The sequence below is a fragment of the Nipponia nippon genome, unplaced genomic scaffold (assembly GCF_047370975.1).
Source record: "Nipponia nippon isolate SJK-2023a ecotype South Korea unplaced genomic scaffold, ASM4737097v1 scaffold_1, whole genome shotgun sequence".
In the NCBI taxonomy this organism is placed as follows: domain Eukaryota; kingdom Metazoa; phylum Chordata; class Aves; order Pelecaniformes; family Threskiornithidae; genus Nipponia; species Nipponia nippon.
The window spans coordinates 161,277,723-161,291,653 of NW_028262290.1; the positions used below are offsets into that span (position 1 = coordinate 161,277,723).

Genomic DNA, 13,931 nt, shown 5'->3' on the forward strand with positions numbered 1-13,931 from the left:
CCGTGTATGGCTTGTAGCATACATAGAGGGTAACAGACCCCCAAGTCACTGTGCTGTGCTTTGTTAATACCATGGCAGGAGCACAGCTGGGGTTGAACAAGCACACGCTGATGAGGTTGCCCTACAGTTAGGTATCGACAGAAATGCTGTCACTGCATTACACATGTCTTAGCACCGTTTCCTGAATCCAACTATCTGACAAGGTCACTTCTCTCCTCTGCCATTCCCAAGATATCTGTGGCAGAGGATTGCTCCTGTGTTGAACCCTGTGATGTGATATCACATCAGACTCCCAGATCTCAGTTCAGAACAAAGTTGTGATTCACAGTCTTAGGAAAAACTTGAAAATATGACTTGAACCTCATTGAGGTAAAAGATCTGCCAAAAACACAAGCCTGAGGTGTGAACTCATCACGCATGTTACTGAGAGGTGAACTTCAGACCTTGCTGTCCCAGGGACTCTCACAGCCAATGGTGGGTTTGGCCATTGAGAAGTGCCAAACCAGAGTGAGAGAACAGATCTATTTGAGACCTTCCCCATTTTTGGGGGTGGGGAGGTATAGAACTTGTATGAGAAGATGTTTGAAGATCACCAGGTAGAACAATCTAAAACTTAACTAAGCAAGTGCTCCCTATATCCAGAAAGATGGTTCCTTTCAAGATGAAATGCTGATTTGAGGGGAGAAAATACAAAGCAAGCCAAACATTTCCAGGTTACTAATCTTATGAAGAAATACGCTGACTGACTGAATTTTCTCCTTTTAGACATGTGAAAATATATAGTATTTTGATAAGCAAGCCCAGCTTCCTCTCCTCAACATACTGCCAGACACCCATTTTCTGGGCTGGCTCAGACTCAGCCTGGCCCCTCTCATAGCACAGAGTCATCTCCTCCCAGCAGGGAGTTTGACACCAGAATAAAACATCAAGGTACTCCATGGCTTATCAGAGTAGATAGGTCACCTCCTTGAGATCCTCCCACCCACAGAAGGTCACACATTACCCAAAAATCATCCAGTCCTGTTAAATCCATCCAAGTCTTCCTCCAGCTGGTAGTCCTCAAACCACTTCTTCTCCCCCTGAAACAGCACCCAGCTCTCCCACACCCTAACTTGACAGAGGTGAGACACCCTTCCCCCAGATATTCACCCCTACCCTAATCAATCATCTCCTCCCTTATAAATATTTTTTTTTTTCCTGATCTTTTATACCTTGCAGCTGGCTCCTGATGGTTGAATGGGTTAACTCTTTCCCTGCCACATCCAATAAAGCTCCTGACAGTTGGTTCCTGCTCTTCCGCTCCCAGGAGAGGGAAAATTGGCTGCATGCTGTCAGGGCTATAATGATCATGACAGGCAGCAGCTATGGCATTGGTGGGTCAGATATAAGAAGATGCTAAAAAGAGCGAGAAGATTATTTGATTGATGAGAAAAATGCCTCTGTGAGAGGATTTAAGAGGTCATTCCACTCACATTAAAATAATAAATAGAGAGGTGATAGTGAATAAGTGACTTCATTGAACAAAAATAGCAGGTACTAAAGAATTTTTTAATATAGCATTAAAGGTATATCAATAACCAGTGGCTTGGAACTGAAGTCAAGCTAATTTAAATGAAAAGGTAGGCTTGTGATTTGAAGTGTAAGGCTAATTAACTCTGAAACGAATTACCAGGGGGCAGACATTCTCCTTGATGCCTTCAGGTCAAGAGCTGTAAGCCCAGCTGGACAACTTCTTTTAGTCAAATGCAGCCCAACACTCACCTGTGAGATATTTGGCAACCTTTAAACGCATGTTTCCAGTTCATTTCAGTGGAGGTGTGACATATTTCTAACATAGTGACCTGCACTAAGGTCACTCAGTTGGTTTGTGTTCATACTATCCAAAAGCAGACCCTCTGGATCTGCTTTTCATACCAGCTTGCACAAACCTTAGTTCAGTACCTGTCCAACAAGCTTCTGCATCTATTTGCCTGCAATTATATTAACACTTGTCCTGCACATGACTTGTGAGCATGCCAGCCTGCTCTGCTACACCCTATAACCTCCTGCAAAAATTACTTTGCACTTGTTGCAGGAAAAATCTCTTTCCACCTTCTGGTGTTGCTGTCCCAACACATATGAGGTCTCAGTTAGGGACCATCTCAATCGACTGGATGGGATAAGCAAGCACATTTTGGATGATTGGATCTTGCTGTTGTGGAGCAACTTGTGCTTTGAGATCAATAAGGTATGGACAACAAATTTTCTAGGTGCATTTTCCAGCTTTCCTCTGTGCTAGATGCCTGGCCCATAGCCATGGGATCATGGCTTTCACAAGGAAAACTCACCACAGGGAAACTGCACCCCTCCTATACACTTGGGAGGAAGGGCAGTTGATACAGGCTGCATTCAAAATAAGCATTGCTCAATGATCTGGTTTAACCCTCACTGACATTTATTCCCCTGTCAGGAACAGTCACGTCTCTCCTCTCGACTTTCATTTTGTGGGATTAAACAAGCTAGGATTCCAGGCTTCTTTCTAAAGCCTTTCTAATCCCCTGTCTGTTGTAGAAGCCCTTTAACTCTTGTTTGATTTATATGAAAGTTTCTTGGAGCATCATTTGGCAATGCATGCATGGGTGCAGATGTGACCTCCCTCTTGCCTTCCCATTGCATTAGCACATCCTGAACTCCACGAACTGTGTCTCAGCTGATAGATCTTCACTTGCATTTCTCTGTTTCATGATTGCATCACATTACACATCACAACCATTCTGTTTCAGTAATTTATCCAGGTCTTTGCAGTGCTCTGCTGTTTCCATCACCTGGTAGCAAATGTCCCCATTTGGCCCCCAGTGGAGGACTTTATGCTCTGCCCTATTACATTTTGTTTATCAGAATACCAGTGGATAAGATCTACCACATTCTTCTTTCTTAGTAAATAGATTTCAAACCTATATTATTCAATTTTTCACTTTCCTTCAAGTCTTTCACTATTTCCCCTTCAAAATGTGTTCCACAGCCCTGCAACATGCTCAGTTCAGATTAGCAAGTCCCTGATTGCTTGAATTGCTTGTTACCTCCTTTTCAAATACAAGTATTACATTTGGGTTGGATTTTGTGGATTTTTTTTCCCCTCCTGCTGCGCTTCCTGATTTGACAGATTCTCACAAAATTCTTACTGACAGATCTGCCATTTCATGTGTTGGTTCTCAACAGTATTTTTGAAAAGGGGTTATTCTGGCCGCCAGCTCCATTGCTTTAATTCCCTTCTGTGTTTATCTGTGGATGTACTCACATTTCCATTCAAACATTTCTTGTTAGCCGAGGAAAATATAATCTCATATTGAATATCATCTTCACTGAAAATGAAGGAGAATATTTACCTGATCTTTGTCATATATATATGTATAGATAGATTATCTTTAACCCTAAAGCTGTCCAAAACCTGTCCCATTTTAAGCCAATCTCACATCTTTATTTTTTCTTCTTCTTTCTTATATAGCCAATGAGTTATTTATTACTGTTTCGGCTTCCCACTCATGGTCTAATTCTCTTTTACACTGGAAATTCTCACTCATTTCATTTTCTGACCTTTAAACTGGAGCTTTCTTTTAGCACAACCCTTTCTCCTATTCCCTCCAAGCTCTCTACTTGCTGCTAATACTCGATTTTAAGGCAGTTATTTATCTGTTTAGGTTTCAATCTCTATATTTAAGATAGAGGCCCCAACTTTTTTTTGCAACTTGAATATGTCATTTTGATCTAAAACCACTAGGAGGAAGCATTAAACAAGTTTCACTGTCCTGTTGCAGATCTCAGTCTTAATTTTATTAAATTCATAGAATTTTGAGCAGGAACCAAGAGGCCTGCTGGGTTACAGATCCCCTTGAAAGTGCTGTGGCACAGAATCCCTTGAAGAAACGTGTAACTATTCACCTTCTGGTCAGACTGGCTTCTCTGTTCCCGCTGCAAAGTGGTTTCACGACTCCATCCTCTGAAGGACAGAAGTCACTTCTAATTTCCAGGATAGATTTTTCCCTGACTATTCTATTTGTCTTTTAAAAGTGTTTCTCCTCACTTATATTTTCCCACCTGCTTTATTTACTGAGAGTTATGATGCATCCTCTCAACTGTTATTTCTATGCTGAACAAAGTAAACTTCAATCTCTTTTCATAACAGTTTGTTATTCATTCTAGTATTGCTTCTCTGCACTTGATCCAGTTTTAATTCACAGTTGTTGAATTGCAAAGGTATCTGGCAAATGGGAGGAAAAAACTTCGCTTTTCTTAAAAGTGCGATAGGAGTTTAGTGCCATGCAGCTCCATTGATTTGCCCAAAAGCTGAGAAGCACTGAATTAAATTATCAGTATGGTCCCATTAATAATGATTGTCTTAATAGTAAAGTCAGTCTAGCTTATGCTACAGGTCCTGATTTTTGCTGAAGAAAATAGCTTTTTATTGGTTAGTTCCACGTAGTCCTTTTTTCCCCCCTTTAACTCTTTTGACTGGAGTGCAAATATTCAAGCCCTTTCCATTACTTTGATTTCCTGTGAAAAATGTGTGTGCTTTAAGTAGCGAAATCAAGCCCATTACAGAGAGGTACAGTTGTTCTGGTATTCTCATGTCCTTCATTGCTATATTTGTTGTGCTACATCACTACCAAAGGAATAAACAAAAACATCATGTTATTGAGCTGGTGTTTCTCATGGGCCGTCAAAGAGAAGAGCTCTCAGTCCTCATGTTTTTGTTGTGTCTATCAATAACCTCTTTAAAATGCAATAATTTGGGGTAAAATTTGTAAGTGATACATAGATTGTGGAAGAGGTAACTGTTGAAGAGGCCAGGCTGTTAATACAATGCTCTCAGAATAGTGGCTAAAAGGGGGCAAGCACATAAAACATTGTTCAGTATGACTAAAAAGGATGGCAATCCATCTGGAAACAAGACTGTATGCCACACAGCCATCACAAGAAACTAGGATTTTAGCATGGACATCAGTAGGATCCAAAATTAAGAGGGTTCAGAAGAGAACCAGAAGGATTAAAGAACATGGCAAGGGGCTTGCCTTCCCCAAAACGATATCACACCTTTACTCAGAAGAATTTCTGCAGAAGGTAAAATTCACCCTAGGGGGTACCTGTCATTTTTTGCACCAATAAACAATTCACTTAGGGCACCAAATGATCTTTGCATCTGATCTCCTACATCATGGGAAGCAGACATCAAACAGGCTGAAGCTGGGAAATACCGTCTCGCAAGTGCCATGTAGGCAACTCCTGAACTGTGGTGGGTCACAAACTGGGTAAGTGTTTTAAAAATCATTTTATCCAACTAAAACCATTTCATTTTATTAATTATTTTTAACTGTTAGTTTTATTTCTTAGTGTGAAAGAATGGAGTCCTCTAGGCTCCAGTGGCACAGAGTTTTTGATTTCCTGGTATTAAGAAGATTCACTGTGCACCTATCTTAAAATTTGAGGGAGTATTAGTCAAAACTAATTAAAAATGCTATGAGGTCTAGTAGAAGCTAAGGGAATATCACAGAGGAAATTAAAATTAAAAGCTATTATAAATATTATTTATTTGCAATCAGTGTTCAGACAGTATTAACTGAAAACAGGGTCTCATTATTAGGTATAATTCACCATTCATAGCAAAAGAGAATTTCTGTCCAAAAAGCTCACAATCTGAAGAGGTGAAAAAGACAGGAGAAGAAGAAAGCAACACAAGACAGGACATATAATTGCCACCGTAGAGAAGGGATGTTGAAGACAGTAGGCAACTTGCTGCAGGTTGCAAGCAAAGTGTACAGCAGGTCCCACTCAGTCACAAAACCTCATTTTCTTGCTGGCTGAAATCAGTGTGGACGGAAAAGGTCACCCAAGCCTTGCCAGAACCTGCCAAATCCAACAGTGACCACACAGCTACAACCTTGCAACTAAGAAAAATAAAAAAACATCTTACGTTAGCTTGCGTGCAATGTTTGAAGTTTAAATAAGAAATGAAAATGTCAAGGGTAATTTATGACTATGTCTAGTGCATGACAAAGGTTAACACAACAATCATTAGACAGCAAAGCACATCAGCTGGAAGTGTCTCCAAAGTATATGTACAAAGGACAAAAGACTGAGTACTGTTTGGGCATGTGTTCTTCTGAGATGCCCAGGTTAGTAAGGACATGAAAAAAGATGAAGAACTTTATAAGGAAATGCAGTGAGGATCATGAGAGACCATGTGCACACTTAGTTTCACAAGAAGTAGAATTTATGATTACATCCTTAGTCTTACGTTAACTACAGACCCAAATGCTTCAAACCAGATTTCCTAATTGTCCACATTACTCATACTTCGGTTTCGTCTAATCTTTGCAGGAGAGAGAAAACTGGTCCTCCCATCAGAGAAGCACAGGCAGAAGGGTGAAAGGCTCCTACCACCAACGGACACACCTACCTTAGGTCAAGGCCTGACTCCATGGCCATGGATGATGCTCACCACCATGACCAAGGGCAGCTCAGATAGGGCCCATGTGGTGCTCCCCAGCCTGGGTTTCTGATGTCATCTGAAGCAATGCTGCCAATTTCCCCCAAGCGGAAATGCTTGTTTGTGTCTCTCTTCTCTACCACATTGGCAGGAATTAACTTGAGCATGAAACTTAACCGTTCTGTGAAGTTTGAGGAAAGTATATAGCAAACACAATTTGTTATGGAGTGACTGATAGGCACCCAGCATGCCTGCCTTCTCCTCACTGCCAGAGGAAAGTTGGTTAAAAAAGTAATCCTCACAGACAAAATATAAAGCAAGGTTTTACTCAGCTCAGTACAACTTCTGTAATACTGAGAGTTGTATTTATTATTTCATCAAGCTGCAGTAGCACAATTACAATAGCATACATGCCATGACTTATTCTGTAAATTGATCATATTGGAAGAAGTCCACTACACTGCGGCATATCTGTGGATCATGCAGTGGCTGTTTGTGGTACATCAGTCCCCAAACATTAAAAAAAAAAAAAAAAAAAAATCAGCAGCCCTTTGCTTAACAAGCTTATAATGGGAGTATCAATTAGGAATGGACTAAGGGTAAATTTTAGCTCCTTTCCCTTCAGCAATTTATCTTAACACTGACATTCTTTTCCTGTTCTCCAGTAGTTACGTTGCTGTTTGGGCTTCTGTCTGCTTCTTGCATCAGGGGTAACATCAGCAGATGTTACCTATCACTGCTGTAAATACGCCGCAGCACTCGGGTACTGTGGGACCTGCTTTGCAGTGGGGTGCCCTTGATCAAACATATCCAAAACCTTTCACAGCTTTTGTCTCTGCATATGTAAGTACTGAACACAGCTGAACATAGCAGAGCCAAAGGCTACGATTTAGCAGATACCATAGTTAAGTGATCATACCTAACTGGTTAACTGATCATGATCAACAGACTTTGTTTAATAAGGAGGCTGCCTCAGCTGACGTGTATTTACAGTATCAGCTTCTGTGAACATTTTAAAATATGCTTAACAACATTGTCATTGATGAACTATTTAATGTTTGGAGACTGTTGATTACCTATAATTTCTCCATTCTCAACCATGAGATTGCCACTACTGGCTCTCGTGACACTGTCATATGATGGAGGAAAGGATGCTGAGGACAAAGTTTCAGACTTCTCAGGACTCCTACCATAGTTTTCACCCATCATAGATGCAATAAGTCCTTCTTTTTCTGGAGCAGCACCTCCAAGAGCATCACCACTGCAAGTTCTTTGGTGGTACAGGTAAGAAGCCTGCTTTATGGAGCGCAGGAGCAAATGACTCCTGTAAGCACGCTGGATGACAGTGGCAGAAGCTTCCTCTTGTCTGTGTCTGAGAGTAGTGGAAATTGGCTCATAGGATTTTTTGGATGGATTGGCAGCCATGAACTTCTCCTCCATTTGTACTTTAAGAGTATCCAGCACCCCAGAATCTCCTAACACTCTTTTGGTAAAAGCAAACAAGATATCTAAGCAGTGGATCCTATCTCCACTGACCATAGGCAGGTCCATTGCTATGAGTTCAACTTTGTTTGGTTTTGGTACACGTAAAGGTTCAGCCAGAGCATCTGCAAAGTCTGAAAGTGCAGAGAAAGTTATAAACTGAGTTGCCTCAGGATCAAACTTCTCCCAGATTTCATAAAAGATGTCAAAGTCATCTTCCCCTAAAGGCTCTGTACTTTCCTCTGTAGCAGCATTGAAGTTCTCCAGAATAACAGCTATATACATGTTTACAACAATGAGAAATGATATAATGATGTAACTTACAAAATAAATAATACCTATGGCAGGTTTACCGCATTCACCTATAGTACCATTTATGTTTGGATCACAGTACGGTGGCCCAGTGTTTAAAATAGGACTGAGAAGACCATCCCAGCCAGCTGATGTGGTGATTTGGAAGAGACAGAGCATGCTGTTAGCAAAGGTTTGAAAGTTGAATATATCGTCAATGCCATCTTCCATCTTCACATAGGCAAAGTTAGCCATGCCAAAAATAGCATAAATGAACATGACCAGAAAAAGCAAGAGGCCAATGTTGAACAGAGCAGGTAGGGACATCATTAATGCAAAAAGTAGTGTTCGAATTCCTTTGGCAGCCCGGATGAGTCTCAGTATTCGTCCAATCCGAGCCAAGCGAATGACCCTGAAGAGTGTAGGTGGTAAGAACTGTTCAAATGCTTTACCAATGCCAGAAAGCAGTGAGGCTAAAATGGAAAAGATAACAACTGGTTAGAATATCACATTTCTGCTTAACCAGTAAGTAGGATGAAATGATAATACCTGTACAGTTGAAAAATATCTGATGTGTGTGCTAAAACTCTATCAGAACAACCTTTAACAGAAGTTAGAGTTGAAGAAATAGCTGTAGAAATCAGAAATAATGAACTACATTCTTCAGCCACCAGAAGATAGTACCTGTTGCACTAAGGATGGCAAGAACCTTTCTATGCACAACTTCAAATACCCATATCAGTCGACACTTGTTGACTGATGGTTTTCTTTGACACTGGTTGCATGAATACTTCATCAGGTGCAGGTTATGTATTTACCTTCTAAATTTGACTTCAAATACTGACACTACAAAGCTAAAGTAAGAAAACAAGATATAATAACTATGTCATAGTCATCATTTAGATCATATAGTCAAGATATATACAAGCAAACCCAGTGATGAACATAGAAGTTGTGGTCTACAATGGCTTTTAGTTCATTCAGGGACATAGCTACACAGGGATGTTATTTTATCTTTAGTTTGCATGAAAAAATGACAGATCTGGTAGCACTAGAAAAGGTTTGGCTTTTCTAGGTTTAGATGTTTTGGATACATTTTTCTGAATTTCCACTCCAGGAACCTAATTTCTCAAGGAAGATCCATATTCTTACTGGAATCTTAATTACCCAAAACATAAGTCATACTAAAGAAACGAAGTATTTTTCTTCCCCTGAAAGCCTTCTGCTATTTTGGCAGTACTGGCCCTAGGAATAGTTAAATTGACAGAAAGCTCAAATTGGCAGAAGGGCTCTTTACCCCATTCTTCCATTGCAATCCCTTCAAATAAAAGCTAATACATTTGTGTTGTTCTTCTTTATCCTGTTACACAGTGTGAACTCTTATTCTCATTCGGCTATGCCCGAGTTTCCAGAAACTGAATTCTACAGTCTGTAATCTAATTCCAGTATTCATATTCTTTATATATTTCAATTCTCTGTTACAAACTCAGATGACAAAACCCAACAATTTTTATCTGATCAAAGATTTCTTAGTTGGCATTAAATCTGTAACAATGGAAATTTTCACATCATCACATAATGGGGTACTGGTATGATGGGTTATTCATTCTGTCTTTCAGACTAGGAAAAAACAATCTAACCATTACGAAAGATTTTACATAACACAGCCACTTTTTTTTTTTTTAATACTTGTATTAAAAGAAAGTAGCAGAAATTTAAAAAAAATCTTATTTCATATTATTTTAATAAAATCATGGTGGGTTTTTTTTAGTTCTTTTTCCCGAAGACTTAACAGTATTATGATTTCCATTTCAACATCCATTTTCAGTTGAGAAATTTTAACTTTTTTTTTTTTCTGAAAAAAAATAATAATTGATTTAGTAAAGAATTTGCCAAACTAATTTTACTTACCAGTAAGTGACATGATCACAACAACTAAATCAAATATGTTCCAGGCATTTGAGAAATAGTACTGCCTCAGAGCCACCAATTTCAGTGCACATTCTGCAGTAAAGATGGCAACAAATAGTATATTGATTTTGTTAAGGATGTTAGTCTTCGTGTTACTTTGCTCATAGGTTTCCACCATCATGGTGATCATGTTAAGGCAGATGAGAATCATGACTACAATGTCAAAGGCCTGGCATGTTACAGTGTCAAAAAGGAACCCTTGGTATCTGTTCTAGAAGAAAAAAAATACATCTGGCATCAGTTATGAAAGTAGGGAGTACTTATCCATACACATTTCCAACAGCTCCAATTTTTATGTTGCACTCAGTCAACTATAGTGAAGTCAGAGAAACTTGAGAAAGGCAGAATGTAAAAATGACATTAGAAATCCCTTCCAATCCTGAAGTTTAATCAATTCCAAGGTGAATGTAAAACCCAACAACATTTATGCAGAGAACTTAATAAATATTTAACCTGTAAAATCTTTCAATGCAACTTTTTGGTATGGAATTGACTTCAGGGCACTGTCTGAGTATCAATGTAAAAACAGTATAAATAATTTATATGCAATATATAAACATACGCACTTTTCAGTGAATTAAATTGCACTTTTGCAATGCATTTTCCTTTTGAAGAATTCAGACAAACTTACCAGTGGTCTTGGAATGGGTTTTTGAGGTTTCTTAGATCCCAACTTTTTCATTGCATTGTAATATTTTTTCTGTTCTTCTGTCATAAAGATATCTTCCCCACCTAAGTATATAAAGAAATGTCACTGTTATTTGGTGAGAAAGCAGCACTATTGTAGTTACAAAGTCTAAAATGCTGGAAACTAACATTCCTTCCTTTTTCACATCTTGCTGGTACTAGCCCTTTTCATAATGCATAACTGTGTCCAAAAAACAGAGTTGCACAAACCATACATTCACAGAGCAGAAACCCAGCTAGCTCAGAAAGCATGAAAACAAAGGACCTACTGAAAATCTGGACAAGAACTTATCTTTCCCAGGCTTCCCACATTCTGGTCTTGTTGAATATCCAAAATACTTCTCAGAGCGTCTGTACCAGACCACTTTCTAAATAATGAGTCTCCCGTCATGCTCAGTTCCCAAAAAGGAGAAAATTTTAAGGGGCTGCAGAGAAGATGCCATTTTCTTCAGCATGTGGGGAAAGAGCTGGGTGTTCAGGTTACAGGGGAAAAGAAAGGAGGAAGAAACTCACCCTGGGTGTTAATTCTGCCAACTTAATTACTAATGGTCTTGTAAATGCCAATAGAAGTTTTAAATTCTATGTATAGCAAGACCCTTGATCTCTAAAAATAACACTGCTCAAGTTAGAGTAGGTGCCTGGGAGCACAACCAATATACTTATCTTTTTCTTTTGTTGGTTGAAGTTGTCAATAATAACACCAACAAAGAGATTCAGGGTAAAGAAAGATCCAAAGATGATGAAATTCACAAAGTAGAGATACATAAATAGACTGTGCTCCATTTGCGGCTGCTCATTTTTCTGCAAGAATGAGAAGCAACATGAAAAATGGCCAATAACAACATGGGCTCAATTCAGAATAATCTTCATATTGCAGATCCTCTCACAAATTGATTCCAGGAGGAACTAAGATTTACAGCCCTACAGCTAATTCTGGAAAAAAAAATTGGTATAGTTTAAAACTACCAATAGTGCATAACACAAAATATTGTATACATACATGACATTTTTGGAAGCGGAACGAAATGGTGGAAGAAAGTAACATTCATACTGTGACCACGAGATGCATCAGAATTCTAGCACCTTGTAGTGATGTTATTGCTCAGATGCTGACTACTATAGCTTTTGAAATTAAAACAAGAACCTTATGAAATGATACACCAAGCACGACACCTGAGAGATAACTAACCAGAAAATACAGCTCAAAATAATAGTACTGCAAGATGTTTATACCATGAAAACTTGTTAATTTGATGTCTTTTTTTTTTACAATGTTTGTTTAAGTAGTTTCTGGCTAAATCATTGCAGAACAGGATAATTTAATTCATACTGATATTGAATATATTTGCACTGAAAAACTTGTAGACCAAAACTTAGTCTTTGACTAATGGTGAATGAGGTTTACTTTTATTTTAAATTTCTTTTTTTCACAAAAATTGATTGTTGTGTTGTTTTTTTTTCTTTTCAAACCTGGCTTAAAATCCTACCATAGAATCACAGAATGTCCTGAGTTGGAAGGGACTCACAGGATCATCGAGTCCAACTCCTGTCCCTGCATAGGACAACCCCCAGATTCACACCCTATGTCTGAGGGCGTTGTCTAAATGCTTCTTCAATATTGTCAGGCTTGGTGCCATGACTACCTCCCTGGGGAGCCTGTTCCAGTCTCCACCACTCTCTGGGTGAAGAACCATTTCCTAATGTCCAACCTAAACCTCCCCTGGCATAGCTTCCTGCCATTCCCTCGGGTTCTATCATTGGGCATCAGGGAGAAGAGATCAGCACCTGCCCCTCCTCTTCCCCTTTTGAGGAAGCTGTAGACCGTGATGAGGTCTCCTCTCGGTCTCCTCTTCTCCAGGCTGAACAGACCAAGCGACTTCATCCGCTCCTTGTATGGCTTCCCCTCGAAACCCTTCAACCATCTTTGTGGCTCTCCTCTGGACACTCTCTCGTAGCTTCGTATCCTTTTTGCACTGTGGTGCCCAAAACTGCACACAGTACTCAAGGTGAGGCTGCACCAGTGCAGAGTAGAGCGGGACAATCACCTCCCTTGACTGGCTAGCAATACAGTACTTGATGCACCCCAGGAAACGGTTGGCCCTCTTGGCTGCCAGGGTAAACTGTTGGCTCATGTTCAAGTTGCCATCGACCAGAACCCCCAGATCCCTCTCTGCGGGGCTGCTCTCCAGCCTCTTGTTCCTCACTCTGTATGTACATCCAGGGCTGCCATGTCCCAGGTGCAAAATCCAGCACCTGCCCTTGTTAAACTTCATACGGTTGGTGATTGCCCAGCTCTCTAATTTGTCTGGATCGCTCTGCAGGGCCTGTCTGCCCTCGAGAGGGTCAACAGCTCTTCCCAATTTTGTGTCATTGGCAAACTTAGATAGCAAACCTTCAAGTCCTGCATCCAAGTCATTTATGAAGACATTAAAGAGCACCGGCCCTAAGATGGATCCCTGCGGAAACCCGCTAGTGACTGGCTGCCAGCCCAATGTAACCCCATTTACTATAACCCTTTGAGCTTGACCCATCAGCCAATTGCTCACCCATCGCATTACGTGTTTATCCAGCTGTATGCTGGACATTTTGTCCAGAAGGATACTGTGAGACCATTTGCAATTTGCAATACAGACCATTTGCAATTGATTGAGGCTCTACTAAAGTCAAGAGAAACAGTTACTGAATTGGACATTCTTGACATGATTTTCACAAGCATTTCAGAAGCATCAGTTCAGCTTCTTCCAATAAGAACGGGAGCTGTAAATTGCTCGGTACTTGAAAAATCAAGCCAACTATCTAGAAGTCTAATCCCAAGCTCTTGCCATTAAAAATCTTGCTAGAAGTAAAAAACTTCTTCTATGGCTATTATGGATAAAAACAAAACCAGAACAAGAAAAAAAGTTTTTCAAATTGAAACACACAAAAAAACATTGAAACACCAAAAAAAAAAACATTTTCATATATGCTTACTTTTAAAATTATTTGATTCTTTTGAACTCATGAGCAAATTAAGATAGCCTCTTCATTTCAAATTCTT

At 39.6% G+C, this 13,931-nt stretch overlaps 1 protein-coding gene across 1 annotated transcript in view; it reads right to left on the minus strand.

Annotated features, from left to right (window-relative positions):
- Positions 1 to 7,510: 7,510 nt before the first annotated feature.
- The window catches only part of LOC104014898 (sodium channel protein type 5 subunit alpha-like), a 35,635-nt gene continuing 29,214 nt past the window's right edge, over positions 7,511 to 13,931 (minus strand). Inside the window, exons 24-27 of the mRNA XM_087763934.1 lie at positions 11,554 to 11,695; positions 10,839 to 10,939; positions 10,148 to 10,418; positions 7,511 to 8,709 (exon numbers count right to left, since the gene is read on the minus strand). Coding sequence (XP_087620060.1) covers positions 7,511 to 8,709; positions 10,148 to 10,418; positions 10,839 to 10,939; positions 11,554 to 11,695 — 1,713 coding nt within the window. The remainder of the gene's footprint in view (positions 8,710 to 10,147; positions 10,419 to 10,838; positions 10,940 to 11,553; positions 11,696 to 13,931) is intronic.